Source organism: Thermobia domestica, chromosome 10 (genome assembly GCF_964235325.1).
Source record: "Thermobia domestica chromosome 10, izTheDome1.hap1.1, whole genome shotgun sequence".
Taxonomy (NCBI): Eukaryota; Metazoa; Arthropoda; class Insecta; order Zygentoma; family Lepismatidae; genus Thermobia; species Thermobia domestica.
Genome location: NC_137463.1, coordinates 152,243,856 through 152,268,064, shown reverse-complemented (window position 1 = coordinate 152,268,064; position 24,209 = coordinate 152,243,856). Strand labels below are relative to the sequence as shown.

The 24,209-nt window shown below is 37.0% G+C and overlaps 1 protein-coding gene across 2 annotated transcripts in view; it reads right to left on the bottom strand.

Moving 5' to 3' along the window:
• The window catches only part of LOC145662774 (protein-lysine N-methyltransferase SMYD4-like), a 283,052-nt gene that overhangs the window by 75,646 nt on the left and 183,197 nt on the right, over positions 1 to 24,209 (bottom strand). For both annotated transcript variants that reach the window (XM_081728644.1, XM_081728645.1), the window contains one exon: positions 7,277 to 7,389. In XM_081728644.1, coding sequence (XP_081584770.1) covers positions 7,277 to 7,389 — 113 coding nt within the window. The remainder of the gene's footprint in view (positions 1 to 7,276; positions 7,390 to 24,209) is intronic.

Below are 24,209 nucleotides of genomic sequence, written 5' to 3'. Positions count from 1 at the left end.
GAATGTTTCTGCAATTTTTCGTCAAAATATTCTATATTGAGGAAAACCCTAAAGAAGAAAAGGCAAATTTTTTCTTCTGGAAAATGACTTCTATTTGGGCTTGTTATTTTCTTTCACGGGGATTGAAGCAAAATATATTAAAACTGTTGATCTCATTGTTGCAATTATTTTATTCCAAGTATCGTGGAATATACTATAAAATTATGAAACATTCCTCAACGGATCTGACAGTGATGAGAAGTCGAATTTAACATACTTAATAAGATTAGTGTGAGGGGCGACTTTATGGCGCACAGGATTCCACGTTCACCACTTGAAATTTATCTTCTCTCAAACTGCCACAACATGCCTTCTACTGCTACAACTACTACCATCACTACTACGGTACTACTGCTGTTGCAACTACTACTATACTATTACAGGGTTCCAAAGTTTCTTGAGTCCTATTCGTTTAATTCGATTAAACTTAAGTTTCAGTGTGTTCGGGAGTGTAATTATTCATCTCAACAACCTCTAAAACCATGGACTTGACACTAATATCGATTTCTCTTCGAGTATTTTTATATTGTACCCCTTACCATCTCCACCCCTAGTGTCTAACCTCATAGTATTAGTTTGCAGATTATAAATTATGTGTGTCTGTGTAAGTTATATGTTGGTTGGCATTACTCCAGACGTTAGGTTATGCTGGGACATATATACATAATTATAGTACACTGAGTTTTATTTAAAGTAGGCTATATAGGTTATGAAGTTTATATATTGTCGGGAAACGCAATTATGGGAAACACGTAGTATATGATTGAATGTTGTAGGTAAAGGACTAATTTTCTTTTTCGTGAAACTACTGTAATAAATCTCGCGATGTTGTATCAATATGCGATGAATTTCATGGGAATTGGTTATCTGTGATCTCAGGTCAAATTTTCTGTGCAGTACAAAGCATCGGATGATTTGCGACATTAATTACAAAAGGTTAAAGAAAAGCAAGCTTTATGAATAGTTTCTTACCTACAATATTCAATTATATAGGGCCCACTTCTTGTTTTTGTTATTTAATTTAGCTCTTTCCCATAATATTTTAACTAATATAATAATAAAACATTATCAAATGCTCGCTATACAGACACCTGGATTGCAAAGAAGTCCTCAAACCTTCTCCTTCTTCAAGCTGTATATATATGTATATATTAAAAAAAAAAAGGTTTAGTCTATCACATAAATTCCTACATACACTTTAAATCAACTTTCCTTCAAACTATATACGAACAAGAAATTAGTGTAGAAGTTTAAGTATCGAACTTGTGAGTAGATTAAAGGATCGAATCTCGGTAGTGAACATCACAAATTTTATAATTTTTAGTATTATATATTTCGCCCATCATAACACGAGAATAAAATAGTTTGAGTTTCCGTGTAAAAATTAGGACTTCTTTCACTTAAGCATTGTCAGCAGTGGCAATAGTAATCGAACTCACTCATGCTGTCTGAACAACTGATAAACTAAGATTGGATTAATCATAAGGCACGCTTTTAGCATGAAGTATGGAATTAAGCGTCTGTGTAACCAATATGTTTACAATATTCTTATCTTCATTTTATCTATCTCTGGTTTTCAGATATGTATAAACTAATCTCTCTGACCCAAAATCCGTTAGAAAATAGAGCCTAACAGCAGTTTCAGCACTCATGTCTTCATGTTTTTGGTGAACACTGTATCCAAAGTTATATAATTTTTACTCACTTGATGTAGTCAACTTCACTCAGTTTGTTGGTTTACTATATTTCTTCTCTGTCTCTCGCTATCTCCACTGTTTAACATTGCTTTCTTTCGTTTCTTTATTCCCATATCCTCTTTCAAGTTCGGCCCCATATGCGACTCCATTTACTTTGAGATATTCTATTCGATGAGATACAAATTTCTCAGTCTCTCATAATTTGTCCAAACCACCAGATAGCTATCTTACAATGTTTCTAATAACGATGAGTAAGATTTCAGGATAATTCATTTAAATAAACTTGCAACCAGTTTGTTAATTATTACAAGCAATGAGATCTTTCTCATTAAATATACATATATATGACACTGCTTTCCGAAGAGAGTGCAATATTTTAGTTGAAGATACGGAGCTTTTAAATTCTTATCATGATAAAGATTTAAGTCATAATTAGATGTAATTGCAGCATAGAAACGTTACGTGGGTAATAAAGCAGTTCAAGCCAATATTATTACTTCAATCTGTACCGCAAATTACAAGCACTATGAACAGAAATTGAATATTCGTACCCCAAAACTGACTTTATCGAACATGATTTAACATGAAGAGAAATTAAACAAAATATATTTATCCAATGAGTTTTATTACATGGCCTTACTAAAATATTAAGTTCCACAAAAGTAACAGCTTCAACGAGGTCAGGGATCGAAATTGGGACGTTCAATTCCAAAGTTAACGAGCTAATTACTTGGCTCTGTTAATAGTTACTTTAGAGGTTAACCTCCTTAAGCATTAAGGCTATATGAGTAGTGAGGTTAAATTTTAAAGAGGGTTTCAAACCTTTCGTAATGCGTTCTAAGCTGTTCCATCAAGAAGCGAGCTTGAAATCTAGCGTACCACACACACGAGCTTCAAGGTGATCTTACTAAATATGTTAAATTTGACTTTTCATCACTGTTAGATCGATTCATGAATATTTCATAAACTTATACTAAATTCCATAAAGATTGAAACGAAATAAGTAAAATGATGAGATTGACAGATTGAATTGCCCACTATTGCAAGGCTGGCGGGGCAAATAATTACACTATTAAGCAAAATATATTTCAAATACAACAATTATTATATATGTATTTCATTTTCAAAAACTTATTGATTTCTAAATATATCAATTTTCTAATTAAACTCAAGTTATAGATAATTCTGTCTTACATAGCAACTAATACTCATGCTATAAAGTACACAAGTAAATATTTGATGTAAATAAATAAGAGAAGGAAGATATTACAGATTATTTCAAATGCGATTTAATTCAATTTGAAGCAGTATACATTTTTTAAAAGATTTATTCAAATCTCTTTATAAAAATCCAGATTATTGTTTTAATGAAAATGGCAAATAAATGTGACTGAGCTTTGATACGTGACAGTTCATCTGATGTTTGTTTCTTTAAGCATTCAAAATAGAACTTCATATTAAAAACAAAGTTTCTCTACATTGAAAGAAAACACCTTCTGAACACTCAGGTTCGAAAAGCCACTCTTTGCTTCTAGAATTTCAACAGTATTACTAAACTTGCTTGATTAGAAAGGTAAATTATAAAAGAAATCGTTGTAATATTGCTAATAGAATCACTCCAAGCACAGGATCACACTTCAAATTTTAAAGAGCCATTTTCTGTCTTTCTGAGTAATTACAGCTGGAGACATTGATTGATTTTGCATATTGGAACTGTGCAAGAAGCGTGAAATGTATGCTTATCGCAGAAATACGTAGGTCCTCTTCTTTAAACTTTACATATTTGTAAGTGTTCCTAGTACCTGTGCACTGTCATTTTCCCTCTAATTTCCGCGGAATATTCTTCGCGTAATGATTTGTCCGACTAAGGTTTTATTACAATAAAGATCTTTTGCTTATAATTTTATTATTTTGCTTTATTTTTTCTCAAAAACCATACAAAACTGTTCATTACCGTACTGCTCTGTTAAGGAAAGCACAAAGAAGCACTAACATATGGAGAAAACTAAGGTATTAATAAAAATGTGGAAGTTACAATATATGTGACTTTTTTTTCGGATCACTGTACATATATACAGTGCGTATCGATAGAGAAGTTCTGCAAGAAAGACAAACTTATTTTATAAAATAACCTCTGCCGAATAGCCCGGTTAAGGCAAAAAGAGAAGAGGGCTCTCAGAGTAATCTTAAAATTCTCTGACTTTTCCAGATTTATTCAGCTTTTCATGAAATTAGTGACCTTACCAACATCTTTTACTAGTAAACTGAATTCCCTGACCTTTTCAGATTTTCCAAGTAGGTGAGAACCCTGATTTAAGTTCATTTCCCTTAATCCCATGCTATGTCAAAACAATCGTTAATCTCACGTTTTAATAATAAGAATGAGGTCAGACACAGTTTTGCCCACATAATAGCCCAACACTGTATTACAACATATTGATCTGCTATTTGCCGGGGCTAAAGGACAGAAAATTTGTGTGTCAAATTTAGCCACAAAGTTCTCCCTATATTTCAGTATTGTTCGATGTTTCGATATTTACAACACCGAAACTTCGGTATTTAAAAAATCTATTTCAACAAATTTTGGTAATTTTGACAGTTCTAGTACGGAGATTCTAACAAAACTGCATTCAAGATAAGTATACACTATTTTCTTTCTTTTCATTTTTTCTAAAGTAGAGAATTTACAGAATAGTATAACAAGGTGATTATTATAATCATTATCATACTTATAATCCCACTAATATTCCGAACGTATACTTAGCAATAGGTATCTTGCTGGTATAAACTTTTTATAATGTTTCAGAACAAATACTTTCCATCTTCTTGAGATCTTACTTTCTTCACCAATTGTACGCGTCATTATCTCTGAACAAAATATAAAAAGGCATCAGTACAATTTAATATATCTCTAGATTCCTTCTTATTTAAAACTTTGGATTATATTTAATACATCATCTTTGAAAGTGGCGCTGAGAATAAACTTTCATCAGCAGTGTTGTTAGCATGTACTAATCAATAGATACTTACGTGATTTTCACTTCTTGAAACGTTTGAAACTAGAATAACTGCTTTAAAGGTACAGGCCAGTGAACAGGTAATCCTTCTTATGTAGTGAGGATTAACACCAATTAGTTCAATCCCCGAACTGATTTCAAACGAAAAGTTTATTTTCTCAGCTTGCATATGAAGTTGGTATCTACGTTTCATTATCGAGTGCTACTGACTCCCACTGTTGTTGACAGAGGTTATAATTTTGGTTTGTTTTTTTTCTTAAATACTCTATGTCGAATGTTATCAAAATTGACTCTTAGCGCTCTCCACTGATCTAGGGACTAGCGGTGGTGCATGTGGTCCCGGTTTCGCTTCTCGATGGGAGAAGGGGGCGCGGTGGCTCAGTGGTAGAGCGTTCACCTCCGGTGCTTGGGGTCCCCGGTTCGATCCCAGCTCGCGCCGTGTGGACTTTGTGGTGGACACACACCGTGCTCGTGGGTTTTCTCGGGCTTCTCCCGTTTCCTCCCACTTTCTTCATTCCGCCATTTCACTCATCTCTCTCAACCAATGTACTTGACCATGTCCATGATATACGAGGGCAAGTCAAGAAAGACTTGGACTGATTTTTTTCCCGGCAGTTCTGTTAACGCTGGAGCTTCATAGTTTGGCATACAAGTAGGGTGGGTCTTGCTGTGCATATATATAAAATGTTGTTAAGGAATCATTGCATGTTTGGTAACCACGACTTTTTATTGCAGGTGATGTTCTGCGCCGCCTCTAGAAGTCGCCTGTAGAAGAAATGGAGTCATTACGAGATGAACAATTTGCAGCTATACGGTTCTGCTATCGCCTGGGGAAAAGTGCAACAGAAACTCTAGGAATGTTGAGAGCAGCCTACAAAGATGACGCTCTGCCACGAAGTACCGTGTTCTGGTGGTTCAAAGAGTTTAAAGAGGGCCGAATGACAATCACGAAAGCTGGTGGACCAGGTGTATCAGCGTCAGCTGTTACTGAGGTGAACATTAACACGGCAGCAGTCATTGTTAGAGAAGATCGCCGCATCAGTATCGACGATCTGGCAGCCGCACTACGCATATCTCATGGCAGTGCCTTCAAAATTTTGCATGACTACCTCCACATGAGCCGAGTGTGTGCGCGATGGATTCCGCGACTCCTGACACCAGAGCAGAAGGCCGTTCGAGTGGAGACTTGCAGGGAGCTGTTGCAAAGGTTTGAGGATGGTGGAGACGCCTACCGCACCGTGCGACTTTTTTCTATTCCCTGCCCTAAAATCCAGACTGCGTCGACGCCGCTTCTCCGATAATTCCGAGGTTCTGAAGGCATCGGAGGCGGTTTTGAAGGACCTCTCAAAGAATGGCCTGCGACACGTGTTTGAGGACTGGAAGACTCGAATGAAAAAGTGCATTCAAATGGGCGGGGACTACTTTGAAAAGGATCATGTGCCTGTTGCTGAGTAATAATAAATTGCCTAGAAAAAAAAATCAGTCCAAGTCTTTCTTGACTAGCCCTCGTATTACTATGTTATTCCCCTCAAGTCCGGCTCGTATGTGTTCATACCTTCTATGGAACTTTTCCCCTACGCTATACTCCACGCTTACCCGCCCTTCTCCTCTGTCGTTACGTGCTACGATTCTGCCTTCACTTGTCAGAGTATTGTCGAATGTAATGTCACATTGTAGTATATGTTTAACTTCGCTTCTATGCAAATTTTCATCGAACTCACGCCATATTTCGTCTCATTATCCACAACGTGTTGTATTGGCAGTGCCCCTATTTCCACCCATAAGTACGGAACGGTTGCGCTCGAGGGTTTTTCCCGCCTGTGGATTCTCGTGTTCACTAACATAAATCGATTGACCATAGTCTCGTTCCACATTTCGTGTGACATCAGAAGAAGTTTCTTTGTTAGTCTTAGCTCACTAAGACAGTAGCTTTCCTGAACCTTTCATTTTTTTTCTTCTTCTTATTGATGTTTCTTTAATCACTATTTTAATTTTACCTTACAATTTATGTTTACTCTTCAAAATTCTAAAACGTCATTATTGTATTAATTACTATTAAATTCTATTATTAGGCTTTTCCACCAGCTTATAGCCAATTGTAAAATAACAGACGGATTGTCTCATTTCGTCAGCATAAAAACTACTGTCTATTTATGATCTAGTACAACATAATACGCCTTTAAACATTTTGCATGAAAATTCAAAGCATACGGCTAATCAAAGGTATATACCTCAATTACCTATTAAAGTGCTCCTATAAAAATAGTGTCACCACCTATACTTTCGAACAACACTTCCTAAGTAATTTCATCCATTCGCCTGCCAAAAATACGTCAGATAAGCGTTGGAAATCGTGTGTTTGAAACAGAATCACATTTATAGAAGTATATTTATAATTAAGTAACTTACGCTTAAACTTGTGTTCTCTGCACTCGAATTGTAATTATAATTCAAAGGAGTTGCATTAGCTACTAATTTTAATGCAAGTAAGAATTCCAGAGCTTAAATGTGGATTACACCTACTTGAAAATCGAAGTCTTGTTGTTGAATACAATGTTTACAGTTACAATCGAAAAAATATTGAGATCTCAAGGCTTCTTTTCTCTCATTTTTTTTCATTCGTCTAAAATGAGGACCTAAAAGAAAAGTTAAAATCATTATATTAGCAGCACGAAAAATAATATTGCTATATTACTTAAATTATCAACTTTTGATGTACGGTATTAATTCAACACTGGGTCAATCCATACGAAGTGGTCCAGAGTAAGTTGCTCTACCATCTCCAAAAATTATATGGAGTGTGATGAACCTTGTGTGTGACATCATTCATGTTGTCGTATGTACAAGTGTTCCTGAATGGCGGCAATCTTTGTTGTCGGTGGAGTGCCATTTTATGCATTTGCAAGTGTGTACGAAAACTACAGTTGCTCAGGACGTACGATTCAGACGAACATGAAACGAAAACCACTGTTCACAAGAGAGACAGACGTACAAGGAGAATATATATTCTTGCTTCTAAATAAATATACTGGATTGCAAACCAATACATGAAATCACCAGAAAAAGTACAGAAAATTGCACTTTTAAAGGGGCTGTATGTTGGAATGGCATAAAGTGGAGGTTCATAAGCTTTGTGCTGAATACTATTGCGTGTAAAGAGTCTGTAGAAATATTTTCAGCTATGATACTACTGGTGCTGTAGATTTATGGGTCCGAAAGTTGGAGTTTGTAGTTTTGATGGCATTTTTGAGGCGTAATATCTCAGAAGGTCGAAGTCCAGAAAATTGTAGCTTAGGCTACGAAGTAATTCTGTATATGAATAAACTATTACAAGAAAAATCGTGACACATTACATGGAGAAAATAGGAAGGGCATGGTAAAAACGCAAAGAAAGCATGTGCGTGACGTGCGTAGCTCGCAAAAATTAAAATGTTTGGATATTTTTCATGTTAGATCTCAAAAACTACGCATGATTCAGCAATTAGGCCCGCTTTCGTTTGTGTTCAGTTGTCCAAAAGTTTGCGAGTGGAGTTTGATCCGTCTTTCTAGCTCCATAGTATTACCACATCTATATGGGTGAGGGGCTTAGCTCCCCCCTTGCACCCACGACACCAATAGTCGAACTAGAACGCGGTGTTAAGGCACTGAATGTATCAGTAAAGTGTCATTGAAATCCAATCGCAGGCATGGAAGTTAATGTGTTCACAAGGTTGCGTTATACAGCATAGATGGATATATATATACCGAGTTCCGGTAGCACTATTCGTAGAGCATTAGGTTACATTCGAGAGGTCCAGGTTAAATTGCTGGACCGACCACTCTGACTGGGGTTTTCTTCAGTCCTGCCAGGTGAATGCCGGGATGATCCGATACTAAACTGGCCCTGGCCGCTACCTTTCCCCATTCTTTCCCATGGAATAGGTCATAGATGACAATTTGCCATACATTGCATTCAATTCAATGCGATTTAATATATACAGGTAATGAATTACATTGCATATATATAGTTATTGAACTGCATATATACAGGTATTGAATTGTATATACCGAGATTGAATTGTATATATACAAGTATTGAGTTGTGTATATACAGGTATTGAATTGCATATATATATTCAATTGCATTGAATTGAATGGAATGTATAGTAGGGTGGTTCGAAAAAAAATATTTTTCTATTTCCGGAACGCTATAGTGCGCAAAAGTTGCCATTGGTATAGACAAGAAAAAACCCAAAAAGACATTTTTTTATTTATATATCTTCCGGTCCCACATCGCCGTTGAAATTTGAAAAATCCGATAAAAAACAATAAATTTTTAATATTTTTTGAAACGACTAAAAAATATAGGACGAGGACCCTATATGGTCTAGAAGTTACTTCAAGTATGTATAAACAAGATTAAAATACTGTATTTATAAGTTATCTTCTGGTCACGCATCACTGTTAAAAATTTGAAAAATGTGCGAATTTAGCAAAATTTGAGAGTTTAACATTTTTTTTTAAATTTTCTTAAAAGAAGTAAGATAAGGACGCTACTCACCACGAGGAGGTGGCTACACTTGGAGTTTCACTACTCAATCAGCCATCCTATGATTAGGGTGTACTATTTACTATTGTATTAACAAGTTTATAATTTCACATAATTCGTCAGCTACTAATTTCCATTTTCCCCTTGACTTTTGTCCATTACTAATGATTTTAAACTCTGATTTAGGCGGGGCAGCGGGGGCTCAGTGATAAAACGTTCACTTCTGGTCTATGGGGTTCTTGGCTCGATCCCAGCTTGCGCCAAGTGAGCTTTGTGGTGGACAAATACTGTGTGCATGAGTTTTCTCGGGATTTTCCCGTTTCCCCCCACATTCTTCATTTCACCATTTCATTCATTTCTCATAATCACTGTCTACTTTATCCTAGCTGGCATAATCGTGGGACATAAAACTTATGGCTTTCATTTTTCATTTTTTTCTGATTTATGCGGAAATGTAGGCATGGATGATCTTGACAATAGTGTAGCTATGATGAAGCCGTCTCTAGCACTGTGTCCACACACTCTACCAGTTTTTGAATTTGAACCTATAAATTCTGTGATTCCTGAATAGACAGGCAAATACTCAATAAAGTCCTCAGACTGCTTTGAAGACTTTTCAGTTCGTGACTCTGGCACTTTGTCACATTCAAGATGGCTCATTACGGTTAATAGAGTCCTGCGGCTATAGATTAGTGTGGAAAGTCCTTCAGATAATGAGGCAAATTGTTACCTTTATCTTAAAGTTACATATGCCTATGTGGTTTGCTATTAAGTTGAGCAACAACTTGACCGAAAGTCCACAACATGTTTACGAGACCATTCAGAAAACGCGGTATTTTGCCAGAAGAGCTGAAAAAGTTGTAGATCCCGTTACAAAACGGAATGCTTACTTTGCTCATCCCGAAAATTTGCTTTTTGCGATGGCCATTGATGACAGAAACCACATTCGAAAGCTTAGGTACAGACAACTTTTGAAGGCAAGGAAAGCAGCTTTTGAAAGTGATCCTATTAGACATTTTTGCCACCAAGCATGAACTTTGTAGCTAAAGATTACACCGAAATAATACAATGGGATAGTTGTAATCTTACTTCTCCTCCTTTGTTAAGACCATTGACTACTGACTAACTAAGATAATTTATTAGCAGACACTATGCTAGTTATGCATTTCAAGAAGTTCCCATGTCATACTCATGCTGTCGGAAGATGCGTTAAGCTTGTGACGGAAGCTTCCAATATAGTGTGTGGACACAGTGCTAGAGATGGCTTCATCAGAGCTACACTATTGTCAAGATCATCCATGTCTACATTTTCGCATAAATCAGAAAAAAATGAGAAAGTGGAACTTTTTAAATATTACTTCCTACGATAATGTCGGCAAGGCTAAAGGAGACTATCATGATGGAAAATGAATGAAGTGGTGGAATGTGGGAGAAAATGGGAGAGTCTCAAGAAAATCAACACACACAGTGTTTGTCCACAACAAAAGTCATTTGGCGCGAGCTGGGATCTAACCAAGAATCCCATGCACAAGAGGTTAACTCTATACCATTATGCCACCACTGCCCCCGCATAAATCAGAGTTAGTAATGGACAAAAATAAAGGGGAAAATAGAAACTAGTAGTTGACGAATTATGTGAAATTATAAATGTGTTAATACTATAGTAAATAATACACCCTAATCATTGGATGGATGGTTGGGTAGTGAAACTCCAAGTGCAGCCACCCCCTTGTGGTGAGTAGCGTAATTATCTTGCTTGTTTTAAGAAAATTAAATAAAAAAGTTAAAACTCTCAAATTTTGCTAAATTCGCAAATTTTGCAAATTTTTGACAGTGATGCGCGACCAAAAGATAACATATAAATATAGTTTATTTATTTTAACCTTGCTTTTACGTACTTGAAAGAACTTTTAGGCCATATAGGATCCTCATCCTATATTCTTTAGTCGTTTCAAAAAAATATTGAAACTTTATTTTTTTACCCGATTTTTCAAATTTCAACGGCAATGCGGGACCGGAAGATATATAAATAAAAAAAAATGTCTTTTTGGGTTTTTCTTGTCTATACCAATGGCACTATAGCGCACTACTATATACTTTTGCGCACTATAGCGTTCCGGAAATAGAAAAATGATTTTTTTCGAACCACCTAATGTATAGCCTATGCCGTGGGAAAGGATGGGAAAAGGTAGTGGCCAGGGCCAGTATAGTATAGGTACCATCCCGGCATTCATCTAGCGGGAATATGGAAAACTCCAGTCAGGGTGGCCGATGCAGCAATTTAACCCGGACCTCCCGAATGCAGCCAATGCTCTACCAATAGAGCAATCGGGGCTCGGATACATACATCTGTCTATGATATATAACGTAACCTTGTAAACACATTAACTTCCGTAACTGAGATTGGTTCAATGATACTTTACTGAAACATTGAATGCCTTAATACTGCGATCTAGTTCGACGATGAATGTTGTGGGTACAAGTGGGGAGCTAACCCCCTCTCCCAATATCCCAATATCCAATATCCAATATCCAATAGACGTGGCAATATCATGGAGCTAGAAAGACGGAACAAACGCTACTCTCAAGCTTTTGTACAACTGAACACAACCGAAAGCGGGCCTAATTGCTGAACCATGCGTAGTTTTTGAAATCTAGTATGAAACATCCAAATACTTATATATATATATGTAGCCTACGCAGCAATTTTTAGCACTTTGCTCTCCTAAGATATTACGCCTCAAAAATGCCATCAAAATTACAAACTCCAACTTTCAGACCCCTATAAATCTACAGTACCAGTAGTATCATAGCTGTAGATATTTCTACAGACTCTTTACATGCAATAGTATTCAGCACAAAACTTATAAACAAACCACTTTATGCCATTTCAACATACAGCCCCTTTAAAAATGCAATTTTCTGTAATTTTTCTGATGATTTCATGTATTGGTTTGCACCCAGTATATTTATTTAGGCTGTAAGCACTCGTTTTTGTTTTCTGTTCGTCTGAATCGTACATCCTGAGCAACTATAGTTTTCGTACACGCTTGCAAATGCATAAAATGACACTCCACCGATAACAAAGGTTGCCGTAATTCAGGAACACTTGTACATACGACAACGTGAATGATATTATTGACCTCATACACAAGGTTCATCATACTCCAATTTCTATAATTTTCGGAGATAGTCGAGCAACAGCTTTCATTACTTTTGGACCACTTGAGATGGATTGACTCCAGTTCTATTTGGAAAGTATAAAGAGTAAATGTCAAGAAAATTAATCACAAGAGCAAGAACTGATATAAATAAAATTTGCAGAATATGTCGATATCTGCTTTAGTGAAAATGGATTTAATATATTATATATTCCATAAATCAATGTTGCACGTGAGTAAAAATTGAAACTAACTGAATTCGGGCTCGTAAGCCATCCTAAGCTGTCGTCTATTACAACAATATACCGCTGGAATTCATCCTCTTCTTACCAAATGAATCGAAGTATTCTCACGGATTACTTTGCGTTTTACCCAAGAAAGAAGAATAAATTGTGGTTAGTAGTTCCTGTCTTAGACGACATTAATTCCTACGGTTCGGATACTTGTGTTGGGCTCAGGTTTGACAGCATAAATGTGGCAATCTAAGGTTCCAAGCACGATCCTTGGGGTGAGTTCACGGCAGTATAGAATTGTATTAGACATCAATACAAGTGAAATTTTCCTTCTACTGAAGTATCGCGCAAAGAGCACGTAGGCAAGGCATGAATTTAAACATTTTTACTGCAATGATGACTAATCTTATATATTTATATTATTTATCGACAAATTTGATTATTTCTTCAATACACAGTTTCTAGCTGTTACACACACAACACTATCTCATTCATAGATACTATATTACTTCATAAAAAGAAATAAACGTCTGACTTCTAATATTAGCGATGCATATATATGTATATAGTTCCCTTTAGTCATGTATTTACATTTTGTTTCATTCCGATTCTTCATGAATTTTCCCATACCGTTTAAAGACTTCATCTCATTTTATACACATACAAATATATATATATATATATATATATATATATATATATATATATATATATATATATATATATATATATATACAGATGGTGATCAGAAAAATGGAAACACCTGAACGAAATTGCAACTTATCAGATTAATATGGTGTCGGGCCACCTTTCGCCTTCAGAATAGCCTTGATGCGACGTGGGATGGAGACACAGAGGTCGTGAATGGTAGCAAGTGGAATTTTACACCATTCCTCGTGCAGGGCATCGGCCAGTTCTGTGAGAGAGGATGGAGATGGAAATCGTCGCCGGAGTCGTGTTTCCAAGACGGACCACAGATGTTCAATTATGTTGAGATCTGGGGATTGGGCGGGCCAGGGGAGGTGTTGAACTTCATCCCGATGTTCCTCAAACCACGCTTCAACAACGCCAGCTGTGTGAATGGGTGCATTATCATCCTGGAAGATGGCGTCATTGTCTGGGAACAACATCCGGACCATAGGATGCAAGTGGTCTCCTAAAATTGCGACATAATCGTTGGCAGTGATTCGTCCGCTAAGTGTGACCACAGGACCCAATGAAAACCATGATATGGCGGCCCACAGCATCACCGAGCCGCCGCCATGTTTCACAGTTGGGCGGAGACACTGCAGATCATAAGCTTCTTTGGGCGTTCTCCACACATAAACACGGCCCGTGGTTGGAAATAGGGTGAAGGATGACTCATCCGACCATATCACACGTTTCCAGTCCTCAACGGTCCAAGTTGCATGATCGCGGCACCATTTGCGGCGTGCGAAAGCGTTATGGTCCCTGATGAGCGGTTTGGCCCGTGCAACACGACCCCGTAAGTTTATGTCATGTAATTTGCGGCGGACTGTGATTGTCGAAACAGGGTGGGGGAGGTGCTGATTGAGTTCCTCCGTCACTTGCTCCGCAGTGGCACGACGGTTCCGCCCACTGTTCCGCTTCCCCGATGTGGTTTTCCCGTGTGTTGTGTAGGCCGTCATCACCTTCGACACTGTCCCATGCGACACACCTAACACAGTAGCCACTGCCGTCACACTCACTCCACATAACCGCGCACCAACAATTTTCCCTCTTTGAAAATCTGAGAGTTCTCCCATTTTACACTACCTCCGTCTGCTGCAGCCACTGGACACTTCTGTTCCACTGCGCCTGACGTAGTATGGAGACCGACCTAACACACCACCACCAGCGGTCCGACGCTGCGGGCGCCACGACACCACTGCCAACCCATACATCTGACGTGTTGCCAGCTACAGGTGTTTCCATTTTTCTGATCACCATCTGTATATATATATATATATATATATATATATATATATATATATATATATATATATATATATATATGTGTGTGTGTGTGTGTGTGTGTGTGTGTGTGTATGTGTATGTGTATGTATGTATGTTTGTCCTCGCGGTGAAATATAGCACACGCCGTTTTCTCATTATTTGGAATTCATTCCACGAAACATGGAGTACTTCGAAAGATGATTCCTTATCTATTCCATGGATGAGTTTGTTCAATGAGGCATTTTTCATAGGAGTAAGATTTCGTCTCATTCTTTTCCTGGTGGTATAGTTCCACGAATTGAGGCAACATTGCCTCTTTGAACGGCCATGATTGTACATTGTGTTAAAAAGTGGGTTAAAAAGCTAGAAGAGTAATTTGTTGACCCACTTCCTTGATAAAATTGAGACCTTCTTTGCCCCAAGCTCCATTGGTTTCCACAGTTATAGTTACGAATTGTTATTTGTCAATTAGGTTACTATATTTGTTTCTCTTTTCTGTTTCTTTTCTACTAGCTATGGTACCAGCTTGAACCGATGAAAAAGGAATATTGGAAGGAGCGAACGTGTCGGCACATGTGAAGTCCCAGACCAAGGTTTTACCTCTTTTCCAAGGTATCAACGTTAATCCATCAGGTCTCATGCCGTCTGATCGATTGCATCCAGTTGGTTCTCGTATTGATGGTATCCCTGCTGAGATAAGAGCTCTCATTAACTCGTTAACCATGGAATGTCGTGGGTGTCTGCCAGCACTTTTTATACAGGAAAGTCCGTGTAGTTCTCTTTCATCTACTAGGCTCCTGCAAGCAAAACATTTATGAGGTACGCAAATCTCTGCACCTAAACGTAATGCTATAGCAATTCGGAAACTTTCATTGGGTAGATGGAGTCCTAGCGAAGAAGATGGTACAGCCTTAAGCCAATCACATTCTCCAACAGATGTGACAGCGTATAGTCTGGCTTTGTCCTCTAGATTATTGGTTGAATTCATTAGGTAAGAGAAGTGCGATTTGATGATGGGATCATCCCATCATGATTGCTTTGCCCTTGCGCTTAGTGGAGGAAGTTCAGAGCTGACTAGTAGAGCCCATGTAGAAGAGCATTATGTGATCTCTGAGTCTATGTATGGGTGAAGGTCCTGTTGAAGTAATGCCCCTATGAGACTTCGGGAACCGTAGAGCGAAGCCATAAAGGCTGGAATAGCTATATCTAAGGTTCGACGAATACCCAAGCCGCCATTACTAACAGGAAGAGAAGCCTGGTGCCAGCTGTTATCTTTCAGAACACAATTGAGTATGGATTCTAGTCCAGATTTTATGGCGTTGTCATAATGTTCTAGAAGGTCTTTATCTTGCTATGTTGAAGCAGGGCATTTTTTAAGCTACCTTTTTGTATCCAAATGGATACCCAGGCCCAGCAGTTTGGATACCCAGTGCACTTCATAAATCTTTAAACTACTGGAAGAGTGCTTGAATAATAAAATTACTAGAATTACTTGGTTTGCTTTCCAGAGATTCCCAATTCTCATTATCGCCCAATTCCAGTCTTTTCAAAGATTGTTCTCTTTAACCTAACCTGTTTTATCCTGGCCTAACATTTCCTTGCAAGAAATCATTTCGTGTCTGTTATGGGCAAAATCGGTAATTAATATTTGTTCAGGTTAATTTTCTGACATAATTAATAGATGGAACAAATTTGTAAGAAAGTAAGGGATTGTCTATTAAATACAAAGTGCTATTTTTAACAATTTTTGATCCTCTTTGTTGCAGAGTTATCTTCAGTGGTGGATTTACACTGGCTGGGAAGGGGCTGAGCTCCTCCTAAATTTTAAAATTTCTATAGGAAACGAATCAAATGTTACTCATGATCTTCAAGCTCCTCCTCTAACATTTTGTGATTTCTAAACACGAAGTATTCCTAAGAGAAGCCCTTACCAAAATATTTTCCTAAATCTGTCGCTGGTTACCTTTGTCCCTTTTTCCCTTATACTCAGATATTAGAATCTCTAATACACAGATTATAGTCACTGGTATTTTTTCGTTTTTTTCGTCAGCGTGTTTTTTTTATTTTTAATACTGTCAGATTTTTTTTTTTTTTTTTTTGTCAATCAGTCAATGTCCTTTATTCAGTGATAGTAGATCATATATCAATTGCCGTAACAGTAATAGAGGTGCTAAGACTGCTAATGATATTAACACCTCCGTCAAACCTATGATAACCAGACGAGAAACTTTCCCAATTATGTTCTAAACACGTACGAAACCAAGCAATGCAATTGAAGTGTGAAAATAATACTAGAAAGTTACCAATTACAAGTGGAATAACACATTTTAAAACAGGATAGAAACCAAACAATGTGAAATAGATTGAGATTTAAAGTGTAAAAATTATAGCAAACGTGGAACCATTATAGCAAACGTGGAACCATTATAGCAAAAGTGGCTTGCATGCGTTGATTTAAAGCATTGGTAAGATTTAAAACATAAAAATAAATTTTTGATTACATTGTTTCTTAAAAAAATAAAGTATTGGTAGTAATATTTAGTATTGAATACATACCTTTACACATAAAATGATTTCGTTAGGGAAAAGTTTAGTCAAGTTCACGTATTGTTATCTCCTTATTGAGTAGTTTGTGTCTTGTAATGTGTGTTTTGTATCCTCTCAATCTGTGTCAGTCGCGTTTCTTTGTCGTTGTCCTGTCTATGTACAACTTAAAACTATAGATATAAAAATAAATAAATAAATAAATGAAGGAAAATATCCAATTATGATAGCACGGTTTTATCTTTAAGTACCGGACTGAAGGCGGATCTGAGCCAAAATGTAAAAAAGAAAATGTGCGCTCTTGTATTGATAACGATGTGTTGAATCGGAAACAAAACGGTTAGCAGAAGTCTGACAAATACGTTATTTTGTATGTCATTATTTCAAAAGTGTACATTATACAAAAATGCACTTTAAAAAATCACTGTGCGTTTGAATTTTGCTATGTGTGTGTTAAGGGCCCTTTTGTGCCTGGGTACTCAGTAGCGATTTCTTAAAAAATGCACTGTGTTGAAGAGCATCGAAAAAAACAATATTCTTGGAATACTGAATGAAGACTTTAGTAAATAGAAAGCGGAGTGTGCTGAGATCAGAGATAATCGTGAGAAATATAATTCTAGTTTGGCTATCTTCTCCATTATTAGTGTTCTTCGATCTTCTGTTGAAAGGGGAACTTCGAGAAGATAAGCATTTGACGGTGACATTAATTGAATTCCTAGAGCTGTTTCACTGTATAATGTGAAATATTTCTGCGTCTGTCCCTTTGTTGCTCTGAGAAAACTAACCTCACATTTTGAAAAGTTGAGGTGTAGGCCAATTGTTTTAGCTTGTACGTGAATCATGTTTAATGCGCTTAAAACGTCATCTGGGTCTCCAGCAATACAGCCATCGTCTAAATACCAAGTATTTAGATCTGTGTTTATTTTGACTATTGATTGTAAGGTTATTGCAAACAGAGCTGGTCCTAAGGGATCGCGCTGCTGCACTCCTCTTTGTGAGAGAATGATGTTCTTTCCATAATATAAATTGCTAGCTTCTGAATAGCTCTGATGAACATACAGAAATATCGAAGGGAAATTATTTTTAACAGCTGATAGCATTGAGTTTCTATCTAACTCGTTGAAGGCATTCCTGAAGTCAATTTTTAGGAAGGCTTTAGGTTTTGGGTGAGGAGAAGAGAAATATATACGTGCTGCGCGGGCCGCTACTTCGGCTCCTTGCTGTATGCCCGCTCCCAGTTGATGTGGAGATAGGAATAGATGCAGTTGTTGTTTAATTCTGTTGCAAATGACTTTAGATGAAAGTCTTCTCCAGGTATTTCCTATTGCAATTGGTCTGATTCCTCCCGATATCTTCTTTAGTGCTATTAGAGAAGCTCCAAAGACCATGGGTCTTACTTCTTTGGGAACGTTTCCTGGTATTATCAAAGAGAGGAGATCGCAAATTATTTTAACCAACTTATCTTTGGAGTCTTGATTATTGTAGAGAATTAAATCTTTGAGAATAGATGGACGCATATTATCTATACCTCCAGATGTGCCTGGGGGAAGGATTTGAGTGCTCTTAGAAATTCGTTGGTCGAGACTCCATTGATGTCGATTTGAAAATTGGATGTATCAGGAGGTGTAAATTCATAAATATGTGGCGGATGTTTTTCTTTTAACAAGTGCAAAGTTGAACCATCTGTTGAAGCTAAGATGTCTTCGGAGAAAGTAGTCTTATTACTCCATGGATGTCGCCGTCGGCTAACTTGTACTCTATGTGTTTGACGAAGATGTTATTGACTGAGTTCTTTCGAGTTTTATACTTTTTTGTCTTTAACTTCGATTGATTTGCGATATCAACGTGGTTGCTATTTGACCAATACTGAACTCTTTGCTTCACCCATGTTGTGAGGTTCTTGCTCTTTTCAGCATGTGAGGGCATGCAAAGTACTATGGGAAAAGGAAGAGATTCATCCAGGAGTCAAAAGTATTAAATATTACTATTTTCTAAATAACTTCGTATAGAGCTTCTGCCACAGTATGCCTTGCACCCCGAGGAAATCTGCGTAGAACTGGTGTTGATGATTTTAATTTTCTTATGACCTCATTATAATTGGGAAGAGGTATAGTGTTGTTCACGTCGCTGTTATTTGCATTACTATTCTTTGTATTAAGAGTGGTATTGAACACAGAGTATCTCGCGTTAGAACCAACTGATTTCTTTTTCTTATTTGCTTTGTTGTGACATTTACTATTATGTATTGACAGACCTCTTGAATTAACGAAATATTTGTCACATTTGGAACAAAGGTAATCGTTTGGGTTATTCCCATACTTAGTGGCTACATTTGGTGTATTTATCGATTGTGTGTTCGATTCCTCTTGGTTACTGGGAAATACATTTATGTTGTCTGGTTTCATGATTTCTTGATTCTAACATGTAATTCGTTAACTGGAATAAAAGAATTTATATCATTTTCTGTTTCATCCATTGTCGATATTGAATATAACTTGATTGTTGATTGTTGATCGGTATAGACGTGTTTTAAAACCGCTCCGCGATTTTAGTGAGTTTTTAATGAATGAACTGGCAGCATTTATTGTGTTGCTGAACTCAACAAAAATGGAATTACAGTATTTCGATGTCGTTTAAGCTATCAAGATGCAGCATCAAAGAGAGAAAATCACATAAAATTGTATGGCCACAGTGTTTATTTGTTAGAAGGGAATTGTAAAGATTAGTCACAAGTTATATTTTAACTAAATAATAGTTTTAGGCTGGATATGTTCCAGATGATCCACACAGTATAAAAAGTCAGGTCAGAATATAAATTGTCCAAAATAGAAAATTTAAATTTACCGCTATATTTATGCCGCACAATTATGACAAATTATTAATAAGTAATTTCTGTACTTGTTTTTTTAAAAGCAGCAATGGAAGTTGTAAGACTATAACAAATAATTATAATTTTCAATATGCACATATTCCATTCATAAGTAATATTCTCTAAATGTCTTAATATTTTTATATACTAGAGAAACAAATATCTCATTATATATTTTAAATAGACGAAACATTAATGTAATCAAAGGCAAGCGAAACTGATGTAAATATTGACATACTGTAAACTTCAAATTCAAGTTTTTCCTTATAAAGGACACAAAAGTAGCCCAGATTTGTTACTTTTATACCTTTTGTAGCAATGTTTGTATAGAATTTATTCAAATATGTAACACTTTCTTATTTAAGTGCTATTGTGCTATTGTTGCTTATTTAAGTGTAAAATAGCAATGCAATTTTGATTTAAACATAAAATAACAATGTAATTTTGAATTTCCTAGAAACATATTGTAATTTAAGCATTTTGTTTGTTGCATAAAAGAAACAATTAAAATTGATATAACTTATATGTTATTGTTAGAGAAATTTTAAATTTAACGAATTTTAACTGAAAAGAGTCAAACAAGTATCCCAAACTAGAGAGGACATTATATCAAATCATCACCGAGAGGCGCCTCTGCAACGTTTCAAAGGCCAAGTGGCACCTCTGCACTCAAGACACTCAAGTTCGAGGCCAAGTCACGGTTCACATCTCCTTATCAAGAACAGAACACACATTAAAACAGAATGTGAAGTAAATGAAATGGAAGTCAATCAAGACTCCATATACAAGAACCACGAAGTGTCAAATTTCACAAACATCACTATCAGCAATAAATCCCAAATCACATAAAATTAATTAGATTTGCGGAGCGATTCAAAAACACGTCTACACCGTTTAACAACAATATATATACGTGCTTTTTAAGACAGGTGGCGCCACTGCTCAAGAGGAGTAGATATAATTGCCCTGACATGTGCTGCAGGTATCACGAGGATATCTTTGTTCAGTACAGCGTAGCAATTTGTTGAGTGTGGGCGTGAGTGTGTGTCGTGACGGATTATTAATTACGCAAAATGGATGAAAAACTGGAACTAAGCGTATGTGTCAAATTTTGTTTTAAAACCGGGAAATCTGTTTCTGAGACATATGAACTCTTAAAAAACCAGGTTTTGGAGATAAATGTCTGAGTCGGTCCAACGGTTTAACTGGTTTAACAGATTTAGAGATGGTCGCAACTCATTCGAAGATCCAGCCGACCTTCCACGTCAGAAACCAAGGAAAACATTGTGAAAGTATGTGATTTAGTGCTCTTGGACCATAGGCTTACAATTAGGGAGATGGCTGATGACCTGAATTTAAGTATTTACGCGGTTCAGTCAAACTTAACTGACGATTTGAACATGCATGGAGTGTTAGCGAAATTCATTCCGAAATTATTGTCAGGCGATCAGAAACAACACCGACTTGAAGTGTTCCAAGACATGCTTAATCGAGCCCAAACGGATCCAGAATTGTTAAATAGGGTAATAACAGGTGATGAAACATGGGTTTATGGGTATGACCGAGGCAGAAAGGTCCAATCCTTTCAGTGGAAGAACCCAGATTCAGCACGACCGAAGAAAGCGCGATAAAGTTGGTCGAATGTGAAGACAATCTTGGTGTTTTCTCGATTCTACGGATATCGTGCTCCTAGAGGGCAGCAGTCAACCAGAAATACTACAAAAGTGTCCTTCAGCGTTTGCGCAAAATTTGCAGAGTAAAAGGCTCTGGGAAAACAAAAATTGGATCCTCCTACATAACAACGCACCGTCGCATTGTGTGTTATCGATCCAGGAATTTCTGACGAAATTCAACATTCCTGTGCTTCTGCAACCCCTTATTCCCCTGATTTGGCCCCTGTCGATTTCTATCTGTTTTCTATATTAAAATTGTCGCTGAAAGGGAAGAGATTTGAATTAATTGAAGACATCCAGGTATATACGGAGAAATTTCTTCACACACTTACGAAAGATAATTTTCAGGAATGCTTCCAGAAGTTGGAATCGATGTGTTCAGGCAGCAGGGAACATCTTTGAAGAAGATCCATCACAATAGCCTGTAAATACTGTCATGTTTAAATTACAAGCCCTGTCTTACAACTTCCCGAGAGAGAGAGAGAGCGAGATACAGGGTGTTGCAAAACAACGCCGACAACGTTTGGGAGTTGATTCCTCACACCAAGATAAGACAAAAAGTACAGACCAACCTGCATGCACAACTGCTTTCTTTCGGAGATATAGGCTGCCGAAAACATGAAAAAATGAACTTTAAAGTTCCATAACTGCAATACTATGAGATATACGTAGTCGGATCAATACTTCACTTAGAAACTATTATGTGCTCTATCCAACATTCTTGCCTTCCACTCTGATCAAATGATTTTTCTACTGATACGCATGTAACCAATTAAGCCAGCTCTATCTGAGCACTTTTAGAGAGTGTTGTACGATATAAGTGTAAAAGGGATTAAATTTAACGAGATCTATTTTAATTCATTTGAAGAAATTCAAAGAATTATTGTATCTTGTAGGATTAAAAGAAAACAGTGGCTAAATTTATTGCGAATGGGTAAATTACAATCTAGCTGGCAATGCTGATGAAGAATCGACACAAAGTTGCGACTCTTGATTATTCGTTACGATTGTTAGTTTCTAAATACCTCTCACTCCATACCTCCACGCTACGTCTAAAGCTCTACATTGACGAATCGCTGTTTATGCTACGAAGAAATCTAGTCAGCAATCAGAATTGAAAACCCAAAGTAGACAAGTGGATAATCAGAGTTCTCAGTGGCTATGGTTTTAGCATTGGAATGATTTATTTTATGTAACGTATTTGATGGAATCAAGAATGGCTGAAAATCAGCATAAAGAGCAAGTATGTCTTGTAATTCACTTCACATTTTAGAAACAATTAAGATCATATTTAATGCTACGAATTTCTCATTTTATAAAGTTCGTAACATATCAGGCCTAAGTCCTAATTATTTCTTTTACGAAATTGGTGACAACTCGGTGAGCAAAGCACATCATACGAAAACGGTCAATGTGCTTCATTTAATCAATTTTCCACAAGCTTAACTTATTTTTTTAAAGCTCGCTTGTCTCGTAAAAGCCCTCAGATCAATAAGTGAACGAAATTTTGCAACAAAAAACACATCTACAATACAAATAAACAACATTGTTTTTTTCACAATAATGTCTCCTATGCTTAGCATTTCAAAATATTTTGAATACAGGGTGAACACAGAAACAGTCCCAGGTTTCAAATTAGTGTAAATTTAATATGCGAAGAAATATTTTGCTGAAATTTTGAACAGTGATACATAAACTCAAAAAGTTTTTGTAGCAATAATTGAAATCATAAACACTCGATGTGCGCGCCACCTGTAACGCCGGAAATATCGAGGCGATAATCTAGCTTCAACCACACGTTGTGAAGCATATCCGGTGTGATGGAGTTGACAGCATCACTGATGCGTTCTTGGAGATCGTTCAGAGTTGCGGATAGTGGAGGTGCATACACTTTGTCCTTCACAAATCCCCACAGAAAGAAGTCACAAACAGTGAGGTCAGGTGATCTTGGAGGCCACTTGCAAAGAACTTGATCATTGACTCCAGAGCACCCTATCCATCGGTTTGGGAGGTTCTCGTTTAGAAACCTGAGTACAGCACGATGCCAGTGTGGCGGCGCTCCATCTTGTTGTAGAACGAAGTTGTCTATCTCTGCATTACTAAGTTGCGGAATCAACCAGTTACGTAGCAATGCTAACTAACTTTCACCTGTAATTGTTTGTTCCTGAAAGAAGAACAGACCGCGCACCCGACGCTCTGATACTGCACAAAAAACATTGATTTTCGGTGAGTCACGTTCCACATTTACAGTTGCATGAGGATTCTGGGTTCCCCATATCCTTACATTGTGTCTATTCACCTTTCCACTTAAGTGAAATGTCGCCTCATCGCTGAAAATGATCTTCGTCAGAAAGTTTTTGTCGTCCTCCATGAAATTCTGCATAGTCTCACAGAACTTACGGCGCTTTACCTTGTCTTGTGGGTATAACTTCTGAACCAACTGCAGTCGGTACGGGTAACACCGCAAACGCTTGCATAAGATCTTGCTTACT